The sequence below is a fragment of the Psammomys obesus genome, unplaced genomic scaffold (genome assembly GCF_907164565.1).
Source record: "Psammomys obesus unplaced genomic scaffold, mPsaObe1.curated_primary_1811, whole genome shotgun sequence".
Classification (NCBI taxonomy): domain Eukaryota; kingdom Metazoa; phylum Chordata; class Mammalia; order Rodentia; family Muridae; genus Psammomys; species Psammomys obesus.
Window position 1 is genome coordinate 845 of NW_026592226.1, and position 17,052 is coordinate 17,896.

Consider the following 17,052-nt stretch of genomic DNA (forward strand, 5'->3'; position numbering starts at 1 on the left):
TACTGAGTTTTTAAGTTCCATCTTCACTTCAGTTTGATTTCTCTTTAATATTTATACCTCTTTCCTGGATGTTGTATTTGGAACCCCAAATTGCCTTTATCATTTTGTTGAGTCATATATTTATATTTTCTTGGACATCACTGTTTTTTTTTTCCTTTTGAAGCTTAAGAAGGTATTGGAACCCTTCTCTAACTCATTTGCCATTCCATGGCATGTAGGAAGGCAGGCAAACAGGAGGCCATGTTGTGCTCCTGCTGAGTCAGGTACCACCCAAGGCCTTGCAGCTGACGTAATCCCAATTTGCTCTCAGAAGAGCCAAGTGAGCAGCAGATCATTATCACAGTTTATGGCAGAGTATAGCCCTCTCACTGGGTGTTCCTGCTCTGTCAAGCCCTGCTTTCTGCATACATACTACCATTACTAGGACTCAATAATGCCACTAAGGAAGGCATTAGACCCGAAGATTTTCTTGAGATCCAGAAAGTACAATTCCTTGCCTCTTCTGCAAATATTTTCTCCTCAAACACCATCCCATTTTTTTTTTTCAATTCTAAATACCTAATTTGGCTCCCACCATCTCCTCCACTGTTGCTCAAAGCATCCATCTCTCCAACACTATGGACTAAAGGTGTCCCCAAAAGGACGTTCTGCTTACCACACGTAACCCAGATGTCTGGGGATGGTACAGAGACCTGGGAAAGATAATGGCTGCACCTGTCCCTGAGTCACCCCGTGTGGAGCACAGTGGGGCACACTCAGCCTGTCAGGTCATGTCTGCCCAGGCTTTGCAGCAGTTGTTTCCAGCACGTGTCATGCTGTTTTCAACCAGGTGGGCCCAGGTAGCTTGGCTGTGTGCCTTACATGGGTTGCGCCTCTAGTCTCACAAGGCTGCTCTGCCCATTGCCAGGGAGTCCATAAAGTCAAATGCTTTCAGATTTCAAAAACAATGGGGCCTGTGCCTAAGAACCTGGTGACTTGGTTCACAAGCAAGCAGGGTAGGCGTGTTCCAGTCTGTTTAAAAACAAAGATATGGACTCTAGCCTCTGGCTCACCTGTCTGTAATGTTTCCATTTGCAAAGAAGGGAACAATTCTGTCCAAAGTTTCAATTCCCCTAAAAGCAGATGATAGGGAAGGGCATACGTACAGATACTTTTCTTGGGAGGCCAATGCAGGAGGCATAAGTGAAGGAGGGAAAAACGTGACAGAACACTGGAGAATAAACTGGTTACCATTGTGGCTGATAAGAATAGATCCCAGGTGGAACCTCCTAGAATTTGCTGAAGTGTATCACACCCAAGGATTATCCCTTCCTGAAGGATAGAACAGTCATTACAGGCATCTGCTAACTCCTGTCCTGTGTACCTGCAGGTGCCCCTAGAGCTGGTACTTCTGGGCTGCCCTTCCTTTGGGAAAAGGCCTAGGGACCTGAGGTATGAAATAGCCAGTGGATCTGGGGTGTCCCTACTTCATGTATAGTGTCCCCAGAGTGGGGTCGCAGACACGACTGCTTTGATTGTAATACCTGTGAAGGCTTCTGCTTGGCTGGACTTCTACAGTGTTTGACTGGCCTGTGCCAACTCAAACATTAGAATATGAGTGGAGGATGCAATGGAGATTTGAGAATGTGAGTGCTAAGAGACGCCACGGGATTTGTAGAAAGGTCCCTGTCCGGGTCAGCAAAACTTGAAAAGGTGCCAATGTGAACTCTTAGCTAGACAGAAGCAGACTAGAGTGGGATAGCTGCTGGTCTGTGCTGAGCATTCTCTGGGTAGTCTCTTAGGGCCGTGTGCCTGCTGAACGCCTCTGTTCATACACTCTGGCTGGCACAGGTGCTACTACAGGGGAACGTTAGGTTTGAATCAAGTTGGAGAGCCATTTGCCTCACCCATCGTGTAAGGCAAGCTCACAAAGGATGGATGGTGTGGATTCTGAACTAAACACGCTAATGTTGGTGGCCTTGTATGTATGCTTTCAAGAGCCGCTGTGCTGGGTTTTGCACTCAGCCTTACTCAGTCCCTTACCGTCCGCAGGGATGATAACCCAGAGCACATCCTTGTGCACCAGAATGTCTGTGGCCGCACTCTGGGGACAGGTCCATGACGGCTTACAGCACTTGCCGCTCTTTAAGAGGGGGAGTTCACTTTCTGAAACTCATGTCGGGGGCAGTATACAGTGGAGTGCAACTCCAGCTCCAGGGGAGCAAAACCCTCTCTGGAACCGACAGGCACCAACACAGATATGGTGTGTGTACACACACACACATTAATTAATCAATTGACTAAAATGTTTTTTAACTTTTTGATTCTTTGTGAATTTCAAATCATGCACCCCAACCCCACTTACCGCCTCATTCCTCCATATTCACCCTCCACCCTTGCAACCTCCCCCCAAAAGAAAACAACAAAATTATAGAAGCTATGGTGTATCACGAGTGTGTCACATAGTAACCCTTCTGCCAAAACAACTTTTCTTTGCAAATGTTCATCGCAGTAAATTGTTGGTCTGGTTTGAGGCCTCTGGCTTGTGCTACACCTTCAATGCTCGGTCCTTACTGGGACTCCTTCTGGACATCCTGTTGTTGACTGTGTCATGGAGATCTGCAGCTTTGGTTCTGGAGGACCGGCCCCTTCACGTGCTCCAGCAGTTCACTGATGGGGTAGATGTGGCCCAACTCACAGCCCTGGATCTGGGCCTCAGTGGTAGCCGAGTTGGTTAGCCTGACACCTCTCCCAGGCTCACGCTGTCAGACTGGCTCTCCCACACCTGTGCCACCTGTGCCAGCTCTCCAGCACTGCCTAGGCAAGGGTGAGCCAGCTCACCTGCTCCCATGCCCTCAGAGCCAGCTTTTCGCACCACACCACCAGGAACAGCTCTACTGTGCTGCACAGGTGAGGTGTGGACCACTCTCCCCAGTGCTGCCACAGGTGAGGGACAGGGATAGCTCTGCACGGCCCTCAGGCATCATCATGGCCCCAGGCAGCAGCCCACACCAGGGACATCTGCATGGCCTTTGCAGGTAACCAACCCCTCGCAGGGCCATAGAGGACCCATGGTCTTCATTAGCAGGACAGGCCACAACCTCATCATGGCCTCAGGTAGCAATGTCAGCTACTCACATCAGGCTGTTCCTTATTACCTGTGAGTCCCTAGTTCAGTCTGTCTTCACTGTGCCCACATCCTTCTCTTTCTTTCTCTTTCTCTTCTATTTCTCCACCATCTTCTTGGTGCCCAGGGCTTCTGGGTATCTGGGGTCATCTCAGTGTGCCAAACCCTTTTTGTGCCAAGTGGCACGCTATCCAATGATGCTCTACCCAACTGGGCTACATGACACCAGGTGAGAGTCATCTCCAGCTTGCTCTGCCCACCTAGGTTAAGTGGGAAAATATTTTTAAAGCCCCACAAACTACACCAATAGCTAGATGAGAGGTAATGTCTTAAGGCTATTCAGATATTCATTATTCAGGAAAAACAGAACCTGGGACAGGCATCCTGTCAGGGGTCACCGGTCCACCTGGGCTGGTTAGCTGTCAACTCGACACAAGCCTAGACATACTTTATTAACTAAAAGAAAATCTCAGATGAGTGGTTGTTGCTCCTGGAGTGACCTGTCTCTGTGGGAGCATTTTCTTGATTTCTAATTCACACAGAATAGCCCATCCCACTGTGGTGGTATCATCCTTCATCAGTGAGTCTGTCTGTTAAGAAAGGTAGCTGAGGCAGCCAGAGGAATCAAGGCAGTAAGCAACATTCCTCTATTGTTCCTGCTTGAGATCCTACCCTGAGGACGTTCTTCAGAAATGGGCAGATTGGAACACAAAGGCCAAAAGTCAAACAAAACAAAGCACTTTCCTCCCCAAGATGCTCTCTGATCAGTGTTTTGTCACAGCAACAGAAAGCAAAATAGGACGTTACCTTATAGAACACGAAAGCTGACAATTATAAAATGACCTATCTAAGATGATTCAGATGATCCTACTTTTGTTTTGGCATGCATTTTCTCATCAGCGTGAGCGCCTCCTATGTGATGGGTAGTTTTAAGCCAGATGCAAATAACACAGCAAGGATTCAAGTCCCCTACTGTCAAGTTGTTTATATTCTCCTAGGAAAAAAAAACGGATAAATAATGGTTATATTTCAGATTGAAGCTTGCAATAGAGCAGGGTAAGGAGACAGTGATTCGGTGAAAGAAGAAGCACCATTCTGGGCAGGGTTGTAAAGAAAACGTTGTTTGGAGCTAACAGTGTGAGCAGAACTAGATGGAGTACCAGGCAACTTTTCAGGAGGGCGGGTCTGGAGATGAAGGAGCACCAGTGCAGGCCCCAGGCAGAAAGGACCTTGCAGACTAGCACAATAAGACAGGCTGGAGTGGCGTGGGCACATGGCTGTGCTCTGTGGAGTCGCAGACAGGCAGAACCCACTTAGAAGGATGAGAGGTCTCCCCCCAAGCAGGCAGGCTGGCCTGTGTGGTAATACATGAAAGCAATTCTCATCCACAGCTTCTGTTTGTCTCAGGAAAATGAGAAATGATATCCTTGCCATGAAGAGAAAAGACTGGTGTTGTGGATGGGGGGAAAAAAAATTCAAAATTATTGTCTTGAAGACAGAGAAACTAAAGCTACAGAAAGAACGAGAGAAAATGATGATGCTAAGATTAGTCTTCATCAGTGAACAGCCATCACAGTTGGGGGGGGGGGTCCTCCAACTATCCTTAGTTTCTTGGGAGTGAACCTGGGACAGGCACATAGTTAGGGATTTGACCAGAGAAGTGCAGGGAGACAGAACAGATGAGAGAAGAGAGCTCGGTAAACACCAAGATATACTTCTGCTTCGTTAACAACAAATCTAAGATGGAAGAGGTCCTGATCAATAAAAAGGCCGTCACATCAAGTCTATCGAGAGTCCCTCCAAGATGCACACATGCGGTACTGGGTTGCTAACAAAGCAGAATATTCTACCATAAAGATGAAAGTCTTGAAAGGAAGGAAAGCCATGGTGTTGATGAAGACCGGACAAGACCATGAAAGTGTATGGCACTTGCATGGTAAACAGGGACAAGATCAGATTGGGTAGTACTGCGCAATCTGAGGAAAGAATACGACATCATGTCTGCCACACACAGATGTAAAATATCACAAACCAGGCATATCCACCAACAGGTAACTAGAGCCAAGAACAGCAAAATCTTAACTTTATCTAAGGATTAGAGTTCATCCGTAGTGTTCATGAATATTCTATGAAACCATGACATCTGTCCATTAGTTGTCCATATTTTATAAATGAAGCCATTGAGACACAAAAGGAAGCAAAGTCACTTGCTGCCCAAAGCCTGACAGTGAAAATGAGGCAAAACCAAAACCTGGTCCAGTTCTCTTCCACTAAACGGTAGCTTAACATCACGCCACTGCTCCAAGGTCAGATTGCTTGGGTCTAAATCCCAGCCCCGCCCCGCTAGTTAAATGACCCTGAGCAAATTATCTGTTCTCTGTGTGCCTCATAGTTCTGTAAAAGCAGGATAATATAACACCTATCTCAAAAGATGATGTGAGAATTAGCTAAAATAAAGCTTGAATAAACCTCGCCTGCTATATAATAAGCACTCGATAAGTGTCACGTGTGGCTGTAATAAAGTGAAAAGGCTGATGGTGCTAGCCATAAGCACCACTATCTCCCCACTCTCAGATGCTCTCATGGAAAATTGGAAGTAATGCTGCCTGCCCTCTTCACCCTGGCTCTGCCTCTGAGAGGCCTTGCGGAAGAGTGGGGACTTGACAAGGTATTACAGAACAGATTGGGATTCTGAGCTGGGTCTATACAAATGTGCAGAAAGGGCTATGGGAAGGACCAACAGTAGAGCAAGGGCTTTGCTTAAGAAGGATATGTTCATGGCACAGTGAGGGGGGAAAAAGACCACACACAAGCATGCAAAAGGGTGATTCTGGGTGGCTGTTCCAGGGACTGCAGAGGAGGTGGATTTCAGGGTGGGTTTCGTGCTTCCATGGGGGACAGCCATACTTTCTCCATCCTCAATCCTATTTTTCTTTTTGTGGTTCTTTACGGAGAGACTCTTTGTCTATAAACACAGAAACCCCAAGACTCCATGAGGAGCAATCTCCCATCAAGCTGGACCTTTGGAGGCCACAGAGGCATGCAGTTCAATTTGAATCTGACTCCTGTGTTAATGGCCTGGATGTGCTCCATCCCTGGACAGGATAAGGAAGAAAAGTGATATGTGGAAATAATGTCGGACTAGACTTCAATGAGAGCAAGAAGATTTTGAAGGATAGTGGACACTCTGAACTTAACTGCCCTTATTACGAGCAGCTATTGAAGAATTTTCAGGATAATGAGCCATCTCATCTTCCATGTAATGAGCTTTGGGAAGATTGCTCAGACACTGTCCTTGTGGGGAAAATATGGATACCAGCGGCACCCACAATAAAAGCGTTACAGTGTGAAAGGGCGTGGCAGCTTGCCACGCTGACCACCGCCAGTGCTCTCGGGTCTCACAAAAGCTCCAATAAGGTAGTGTTTGCCCCACCAGCCACCCTGCCCTGGCTTTGAGCACCCTGGCATTGCTGAGTTTTCAACATGATGCCATTTAGGTCAAATTGGTCTTCTTTCGTGACTATAGTAATCTCCACATCACCAGCAAAGAGTGTCCATAAACGTTCCCTCCCCCCATAAAACTTAAATCTAAATGACTAGACTGGTTTGTAGTTTGTCATTTACTGATTCATGAAGAACCATGGCTGAGGAAATTTGGCACTCCTTGAACAAAAAAATAAATTTTGAAGCTAGAATGGAAGATAGCTGTTTAAATTCACAACACTGACAAAGAACGGAAAGTACATTCCAGGTTGGACTAGCCCACTAGAACGGGGGCCTAACCTCCTCTGTCAGGGGTTAGGAACAATGGAGAAGATATCAATGCTCAAATAATGCCCATTACTGACATTCAGCACATAGGCAGGCACATGTGAACACATGCATGTTCACACACATAGGATACCATACACCCCTCCTAAAGACCATGAGCCCTTTGTATGGCATTGCTGAGGGCAGGTCCCTTAAAAGATAGCTTACTGAGCAGCTATAAGAAAAGAAAGCACAAAGATGGGTTTCTGCTTCAGGTCTGCCAGGAACCTGCTCCATTCATCCCCTCCGAGTCTGTTTCTCCACCTAGGCATGAAAAATTCAATGGAACCACCCCTCATGGAACAACACCCTGTAAATTCACAACAATTGAAGGCTTAAGGAAGACCTAATATCCTCCACCCCTGCTCACCTCTCCTTCCCACCTCTCAGATATATGCTGCTCACAACTAGTCTTGGTGGACGTTTCCAATTTTATTAGCAATCAATTTATTATTTCTGTTTATTTTATGACATCTCTATTTTATAAGAGGTTCTGTGGAAGACCACATAAAGTCAGCAGAAGACACGACCCAATCAGAGGAAGGGAACTTAGCCAGCTAACTACTGTGAGACGGTCAGCCGGAAGCAGTAGAAAATGGCCCAACTCAAGCCCACACGGTAGAGGCAAAGGTGGCCACCCTCTTCCTTCTCTGGTGCCTTCATATTCTATCCAATGGGCCTGTCTTTAAGAGAAAGCACTTACTAGTGCTTCTGCCACCAAGGGGAGTTGGTCCCCAAGTGGAAAAGTAAGCCTTCCTAGCTAGAATCCCCCCACTCAGCTGCAGCAGTCTTTTGAGTTTCATCTTTGCTACCTGTTGCCTTGTACATTGTGGGATGCACAGTGGTGTCCTTGGTCTGCTCTCATTCTGCAAACAAGACTATCCTAAGACACTACCAAATACTCCCATCCCAGAGGACAAAAATGCCTCCAGTTGTTCTAGCAAAATGCATAAAAGGAACGGAAGATTATTTTAAAAGATGCTAACCATTCTAGATTCACAAGCGGTAGGTGACCTGAAGCTATTGATAAGATTTACCTTTCAGAAAGTCTGTTTCAATATGCTACACAGCCTTCAGCCTCCTGCTCCCTTGGAGCAAAGTTCTTTGAATCACCTTGTTAAATCTTTCTTTAAAACCAGAAATCAACTTTGTCATTATGACTTCTAAAAGGCACCCATTCCACTAGCATAGAGACTAGGAGCAGTGTCAGTCAGGTTGGTAAGGAAGGCATCAGTGACCAACCAAATCATTCCAGCCCATTACTCCAATCCGCTAGGCAGCCTTGTCAGAAGAGAAATCATTATGGGACTGGAAGGAGCTCAGCATGCTGGGAAACCCACTGCATACTTGTCCACTGATACACATTTCCACCAATGACTTTGGGGAAGTGCATTAGAGTGGTTATTTAGAAAATGTGCAGATACAACAACCAAGAAATGACCTCTAGGCAAAGACGCACGTTTTGCTTTTTATAAGAATTAACCACCACTGCCTCTCCATCTTCCTCTTAACCTACAAACACAATCACAGTCTCATTTTGTACCATTTAGTGAATCCAAGATGTACATACACTTAGCCATATCATTCTTGCTCTAGAAAACTATAAAATAGTATCAGATGGGTGTGACTTTTTGGGCTGTGTCTCCTCATCATTTAAAAAAAAATGTTAGTGCAGACTGTAACATTGATTTCTCCCACCATATACCAGTGTATTCATTCTTTGTGTTTATGAGCATTCAAGTCATATCAAGTCTTTTTGCCAATATGAAAGCAGCAATCAGAAATATTCAAGAACATTTGCAGGGGGGGGTTTCTAGAAATGAGTCCTCTGGATAATAAGGTGGGCCAACATCACTTGTAAAATAGAACCAACTTATTTTCCAAAGAGGTCCAACAACTAGCAGTGTATAGAACATTGCGCTGGCCTACAACCCTCTCAAACTTTGACTCCATTTGATTTCTTAAATTTTTCAATCTACAGTGAGCGGTCTTTCAGTCATTTTTAATCATTTCCTCAAATATCTGTAAATTTCTGAGCTGTCCCATTCTATAAAATAGATGGTTCTCTATAGTCTACCCCTTGGTACATTTGTGTGAATTCAAGTGACCATGGATTACCCAACACTTACCCCATCTCAATACTACAGTTCCCATTTCAGGAACTGAGCACATCTTCCATACCCAAGGGGAAAAAAAAAAACAAAACCAAACACCATCATGTAAATCGGACAAGGGGAGAATAGCACCAAATACCCACTATAGGAAAGCACCCAGAAAAACTGAAAGGACACAAATTACAACAATGAAGCAGTAAAACTTCATATATCAACTTTTGACTGATAAGTTTGAAGCTGACAATGTAGGAAGTCTCAGCACAAAAGTATTCTATACACACAATTGGGAGGAGTATAAAGTTGCATAACTGAATTGCATACTGAATTGTATAATTTAAGGAAATTATTCAAAAGCCTTCATTTTTTTAAAATTGAAGGGGAGGAGAAATCTCAGTTGTAGTCCTTTCTTCTTGAGTTCAGACTCTAGCTCCCATCTAAAAGGCCAGGTACAGCAGTGTGCTGTGGTTGCAGACACAGGCAAAGCTCTGGCACTTGCTAGCCAGACAGTCTAGCCAAATTGGTGAGCTCCTTTTTTCAGTGAGAGACCCTGCCTCAAAGGACAAGGAGAGACGTGCAGAACTACATGAACACACACACATACTTTTTAATATTTTTCGAGTCATTCAGTCTGCTTCTAAGAATTTGAATTTATTTTATAGAGATAATCAGGGAAGTACAAAAATTTAAATATCATAATGTGAAATGATAACTCTAGCTCAAGACATTGAAATTTCCCAAATACCCAACATCAAGGATTTGTAAAATTGTTTATTACAACCAAATACTAGAACGATTGTTGCCCTGTAAGAGTGACTCTGTAGATGCACCTTTACTGACATTGAAAATGTAGCTAAACTATATTAAGTGGAAATTTTAATTTGCAAAGTAAGGTGACCTCAAGTTTTCAAAAAGAGAAAGTGTACAAACAGTTTGCATCAATAGGAAAATTCAGGACAGTGTTTTAAAGGATGAATGCCAGGTGACGAAGGGATACAGAGAATAGGAGAAATTGTCTTCCACAGGGAAGAACACCCCAATTGTTTATCTAGCACCAAATGACCAGCCCTGAAACAAACGTGCAAGCAACATTATACAGACTGAGCGGGTGAATTTATGGATTTAGGAATATATTTATATATACATATATGTAAAGGAAATTAATGAAAAAGAAGCCATGGATTTGAAAGAGAGAAAGGGGGAGCATGTGGGAAGATTTAGGATGAAGAAAGGGAAGTTGGGAAATGGACTAATTATGTTAAAGGTTTAAACATCTTTAAGAAGAATCAAACTACAAATAACGATATTTACTGAATTCTGTGGGGAAATTGGAGGAGGCAGGTAAAAATGAGAGACTATTTAGGAATTGTTGCCTCAAGAAATGAGGCCTTGAGGTCAAAACATAGTGCCAAGGTTTTATTTCCAAGAAAAAGGCAATAATGACATGAGGGTCTTTAACAGGCTGATCACATTTTCACAGCAGTCTCAGCACCTGACAGACTACAGAGCTCTAAATCACAAAGCACACTCATTTCCTAAGCAGCCTGCGCGTGTTGGGCAGGCACATGCTTTCTGGCTTCTGTGCTGCCTGACTACCGCCCACGGAACATTCGGACTATGCTAGTAAACCTACCCGAGTCTAACACGCAGGGCACCTGCTTGACTCAATTATAAAACTGCCCCTTCCCATGAGAGAATCAAAAACGCAGGTGCTGAGCATTTGCCCTGATCCACTCGTGTTTATCTGAAGAGGCTTGGTGTGTATGTCTTTAAGCTTGTTAGCACGGGGCCGAGAGCAATTGCAGAGGATGGTTTCATGGATGGTCCCAAATGTCCTTCAAAAATAGAGCCAAAGAGTCTGTGAGATTTATCTGAAGACATGAAAGCATAGGGTCCTTATTTACTAACCTCAGTGAGATGAAGTTTTTTCCAAAAAAAAAAAAAAAAAAAAAAAAAAAACACATAGCCTGTTACCTTAGGAAGCTGTAAATCAATACAGTGAAGAAAAAAAAAATTAGATAAACAGAGGGAGAGAGTGGGGGAAAGGAGAGAGAGAGAAAATGAGTGCGAGGGAGAGTGGTAAAGAGGAGGAGTGGGGAGAGAGAGTACCCCCTTTACACTGGCCAGTCAATGTTTGGTGGCTTAAGGACACTGTGGACACTGGTGCCAATATACCCAGGGAAGAACAAGTGTGGGCAGTCACCTCAGAAAACTCCGGCTTCCTACCACCTTCCATGGCAGAGCTGCTCCAGAACACTGAGGAGTGAAATTCCCTGAAGGGAAGGACTGTGCCACCATAGAGTACAGAGGGGTCACGGCTGTGCCGAGACATGTTTTCTAAAGGAGCCTGTTCTATGAAGAAATATAGCCACGCCCACTAAGACCGAGCATCAGAATCTCGGTGCTAACACAAACACTGAAGGCTCTGTAAACACAGACTTAAACTGAAAGGGCGAGTTTGTCGTTGTTATGGAAAGTGTGGCTCTGTCTGTATTAGGACTTGGTGAACAATAAATAAATTTCCAAGAGAGGTCTCCTAAGCTGATATGCATTCATGGTATTATCTTTGCTCTGACTGTATGCGCTTCTGGGAAAAAAAAAATTCTAATTGCACTCCCATTCAAAAATCAACCGTGGGAATAAGGAATCATACTCATTTTATGCACAGTTGCCTGAAGGCCTTATCCTTAAAACAAATTACAGCACCTCCTCTGTGGCACACACTCTGCAGCTAATTCTAACCCTACAGCAAAACTCCAAAATTAAAGTTTAATCTGCGATCTAAACAATTTGATGTTTGTGATCAATTGCGGTATTTTTACAAAATGCCAAGGTGATTGTTGAAGCAGAGGAGTTTGGGTTGCCCAATAGTGCACTCTCCTAGAACTAAATGAGACTCATGGGCAGGAGCCAGGGAAGATGCTGGGTTGTTAGGCTGGATAGACAGAGAAAGGGTCCAAGAAGAAAGGAAGTCAGAACATAAAGGAACGGGAAAGGAAGCATGAAGATGAGAGGTGGAGGAAAGTTGAGGGTTAGAGAAGGAGGAAGTGCAGGCAGTGAGGAATTAAGAGGAGAGAAAAAGGAAGTGGGTTAAGAAGGGAAGGAGGAAGGAAGAAATAGGGATAGAAAGGGAGAGAGAAAAGAAGCAATTCTGGCAAGCATCCGATTTCCTGGCCCCCGATCACAGACCCTAACATGCTGCTACCCCACAAAGCAATCACTTTGGCCCTACTAGCTATCCTAGAAATTTAATTGGGGCCCTTGAAATTCTAAGAAGCTGGTGGAAGAGGGATGGTAAAAGCAAATGCCACATGACACCTTCAAAGGCTAAGGGGTTGGGGAGCTGCAAGTTCCAGAACAAGAGAATCCCACTCCTGCAATGCGACCCTGCAGAAAGGAAGTTCAAATAGTCACCCTTGGAAGGTCCGCCTCTTCCTGAGCGGCCTCAGAGCCCAGGAGTCCTGTAGCAACCTGCTCAACCGCCCTGATAAGTCAGAGCGAATTCATGGGAGATTTCCACACAGCCCCTGCCAAGCTGTGCCGCAGCTCCGTAATAGATACGCTCCAGCACTAAATCCTAAAGGGCCCCACTACATCTGTCAAGCGTGCCCTGGAAAAGCACCCTCAGTTCAGATGTTATCACTGCTCTGCCTGCATCAGAAGATTTAGTGTCCACCCTCCAGCTTGCTTTGGCTGCCCGGTTTTCAGGGACAAAACAGCAAGGGAGAAAGATGAGAGAAAAAAAGGCAAATTATTCTTGCTTAAAGCAGAAGAAATAAAGTGATGTGCTTGCAGACTGGTGCCGCTCCTCGCCCTGCATCCAGAAGGTCCCCAATCCCACATTAAGGAGGTACTGATGTTCTAAGCTGATTAGCTAGGACGCTTAGAGTCCCTGGACTGTGACATCATGTCAGTGATCTTCCATAGAGCAGCTCTTTCCCAAGGAATGCTAAACAACAAACCCAGCAGGGATCCATAGGCAAGAGGCAGAAGATGCGAGCTTTTGATAATTAACTTTAAAACAGGTTCGAGAAAAAGCTGTGCTGATATAAAATGAACTTTCCAGAGCATTTGCTTAGGAAAAGAAAAAAAAAAAAAAAAAGAATTAAGTTTCTCCAAACAGTTGCACTTCCCACTAACCAGGATTCCAGATGCAGCTCCTGTTTGCTCAAAATGTATTTTAAGCACTACTTGGGACATTTTGTTCATTATAAGCAAAGAAGAGCATTAAAGTTAAATGTATTTTCAAGATATAGAGTTTTAAGATATAAAAGTTTACACACACACACACATGCAAGCACACATACACACACACACACACACAGACATATGCATGCATACACACACATGCAGACATACACACACAAATATGCAGACACCCCCACACAAACATACAGACAAATCCACATACACACACATGCACACAGACACACACAGACACACACACATGCACGCATCCATACACAAACATTCACACACATGCACATATACACACACCACTGTTTAAAGCACAGGAACTCCAGTTACCAAGTCGGCGGAGCCTGAAGCTACGGGAAGGCAGAAGAGGGTAACCTGCTCCGCCATTTTGGTGTTCAGGAAACTTCTCACATGCGTAACTGAGAGCGGATGCCCAGGCCATCACTGTGGTGTCCTGACAGGCCGAGGGGGAGGGACATCTAGTGCACCCAACCGCAAAGCCTCGTGGTGGTGAGCAAACAGGCTGCTTGCGGTGTGGACCGAGGAGAGGATGCCAGGACATCATGCTCATCTTAAAACTTCGTAAAGGAAACTCAAATTTTCCTGACATCTTTTTTTTTTTTTTAAATGTTAGCATTTAATTAGCCTCCCTGGGTGACTTTAAGCCACCAGGACACAGGCACCTCCAACAGCCTTTCTCTTCTCTTCAGCGCTTCTGCTGAAGGATCTGGCCTTCGTGATGACAGCTGCCCTGCCCGGAACTTTGCAGTAGCCCGGGTGCACAACATCAATGAAGGGGGCAGCTCCGGCAGCACTGACCTGTGTCTGCTCGCTGACCAGAGTCCACCACTTATCCAAGCTGACAGTTGGGCAGAAGCTCTGGTTCCTCTTTAAGTGGTAAGGTCTCACACCAACGTTCCCAAAAGTAACCTGGATGATATTTGAAAAGTAACCTGGATGATATTTGTCGAAGTCGGTCCTGAGGTGATGAATGCCTCCAGCATTCCCACGGTGCTTGTGGTGCTGACCAACATGGTCGCGACCGTGGCTCATGTGGCTTTGGAGTTTCCAGGTCCTCCTCAGCCTGGATGGCATGGTGGGGGCAGAAAGGAAAGAAAGAGCCCTAGCATCCTTTAACATCCTCTCAAGAAATATGTCTCAGCACCAGAGAAAGGACTTAAGATGAGAACTGTGGACCAACCATGTGATTAAAACTGCCAAGGCTTGTTGGTTCTTCTCACCAGAGAGGTGAAAGAAATCTTGTTTTTAGGAAGCCTTCCCAAAGTTGATGGTACTACACCAATTACAGGAATTGTCTCATTTAATCCTCTCAGAAGTCCTGAGAAGCAGGAAATATGTGAAAACTGAGACTCCGGGAGGTTAAGCACTTTGAACAGTCACATGGCTCAGCACTGTTCTGTGCCTTGAAGTCACAAGCCTGTTTCTAGGTGGATAGTAACCCGTTCATCCGACCTCATCACTAGTGAACTGGATTGACAGCTATTCATTTCCAGCTTAGATATTTGCTGAAAAGTAAATAGTTTTTTGCAGAATCTGCATCCCATTTCCTTTGTCCATTTTCAAGTACAACCATGAATAGGACTCTGTGGCCTTCCCGGTAGCTCAAGGTTGCATTCTCTGTCAGATCCCAGTAGCCTTTTGTGATAGATAAACTTGATTTTTTTTCACCTTGATTAGATTAAGAAGCACCTAGGAGACTGATAAAGCCCGTCCTGAAGATGTCTCTACAGGCATTCTTAGAGACGATGAGCCACAGAAGGAAGACATGCCCTGGATGCTGATGGCACTGTCACAGCGATGGGGCCCAGCAGCATCCTTGCTAGCACAGGAACCCTCCCCTCTCTTTTCTTCTGGCTGCTATGATGCTCCACCACACCCTCCCTGCAATGACGGACAGAAATCTCTAAAACCATGAACAAATGGAAAAATTAAACGGTCCCTTGAGTTGTTTCTGTCAGGCATTCTATCATAGCCACAATAAAACCAACTGGTGCAGACATCCTGCCTAGAAAGATAGCAGGCACAGGCTTCGGGTCCGTGGTAAGGTTTAACCCTCTCATGAGGCTCACCCACTTCTGCTGGACACCGTCGCTGCAAGGCGGACATCCCTGCCTGGATTCCAGGCGGCCGTGCCCAAGAGCATTGCTTTGGGGTGATCATGGTCAGAGGCCAGTTAGCCTAAGGGGGAGTTAAAGCGTTGGCTGGCAGCTCACCCATTGGTAATTATTTTCCCAGAGAGTCAATGAAAGCAGGCCTGACCACTGAGCCCCAGGCCCATGGCCTCTCAGTGACATTGTGTAGGCTCCCATCCCTCTGTGAGCTCCCAAACGGCTGCAGCTCCTCGGGCAAACACTTGCACTGGAGGGTTGCAGCTTCTAGGCCCCTGATAGGAACTTCCTCTCTAAATCAGGGTGGGCAGGCCTTATCCTGTAGTCACTTCATTATCATTCAACTCTTTCCTCAAGCCCATCTTCCAAAGGAGATAAGTGGGTGTCCTTGTCCAAGGGTAGAAGATGGATTTGTGCCTATATATCTGCCTTACCTTGTGTGATCTCAGACTCTCAGGCTGGCAGGCACAGCATGTCGGAGCCCAGTTTCTATCTCAGACATGACTATAGGGGCCACATAAAATTGAGCCTAGGAAGCATGCTGTGCTCATCAGGTGATGACTCTAGAATTAATAGATCTGTTGTGAATATCACCTCTGCCACTTACCAAGTAGATGATTCATTAATTCTGTATCTCAGTGTCCTCACTTATGAAATAGGATAATATATTATCATACTATTATATATAGTGTATCCTATAATATGTACATATATATTTTAAGATTCTAATGATGACTCAGTTTGAAAAAAAAACACAGAATCCATGGAGCACACAATTTCTACAATGGATGGAATAATAGCTTAATCAGAGGTGCTTGATATGGTTACTAGTATTGTACTTTACCAGCAAAGGCTCATTGATGTTGTTCTCTAGCTTGCTGAAAAAGTCTTATTTTTCTGTTGCTATGATAAAGACCATGCCATAAGTAATTTAGAGAAGAGTATATTTTGGTTTATTGCTGCAGAGGGAGGATCCACTGTGACAAGAAAGGCAAGGCACGGCCTGCCTGCCTGCAGGAAGAGAGAGGGAACAGGACATGCAGCTGTAAGTCTCCAAGTCCAGCCCTAGCCAAAGGCCTCCTCCAGCAAAGCTGTGCCTCCTACAGGTCTCACTGCACCCCCCCAAACAGCATCAGCAGCTAGGGGCCAAGCACTCAAATTCCCCCACAGCTAGCTACAGATTTTGTTGGTTTGTAGGAATAGGTCTTTTGGGGTTAGTTTAAGGACATGATCTCAGGTAAAATATCCAATGTCTTCTTGACCTCATAATTAGGCCTCTCCTTAAGGATCCTTATGGCATCTGTAATATCATTCTCACTGTGCATTGCCATCTAACTTTCTCATGTCTGGAGCAATATCAAATATTTTATTCTCAGTTGGCAAAGATCACAAAGATGGATATACTTTCTTTTAAGTTCATGCAATCTCAACTAACTTCTATTTAGATGCCTATTTAAATTCTATTTAGACTTTTGAAGACATGGACTTTGGACCTTGGACAGGGCTTGTTTGAGTGGCTTTTCTGTGTAATATTTATTTCTTTGCAAATTCTTTAAAGGAAGTAAGAGATTCTTATTTAAGAAGAAAAATAAGACCTCAATAGCTAAGTCTGCTGCACCCCATACCCCTTTTGCCAAACGGGAAAAAAAATTGAAGAAGAAGAAGAAGAAGAAGAAGAAGAAGAAGAAGAAGAAGAAGA

At 44.8% G+C, this 17,052-nt stretch overlaps 1 protein-coding gene across 1 annotated transcript; it reads right to left on the reverse strand.

Moving 5' to 3' along the window:
* Nucleotides 1-13,884: 13,884 nt before the first annotated feature.
* Nucleotides 13,885-14,319, reverse strand: LOC129681178 (60S ribosomal protein L27a-like). The gene has a single exon (XM_055613061.1). It carries the CDS (start codon nucleotides 14,317-14,319, stop codon nucleotides 13,885-13,887), a length of 435 nt encoding a protein of 144 aa, XP_055469036.1.
* Nucleotides 14,320-17,052: the final 2,733 nt, after the last annotated feature.

What these genes read in the sequence shown, in the direction of transcription:
- LOC129681178 (XM_055613061.1), bottom strand. Translation starts at nt 14,319, where the DNA reads ATGCCATCCAGGCTGAGGAGGACCTGGAAACTCCAAAGCCACATGAGC.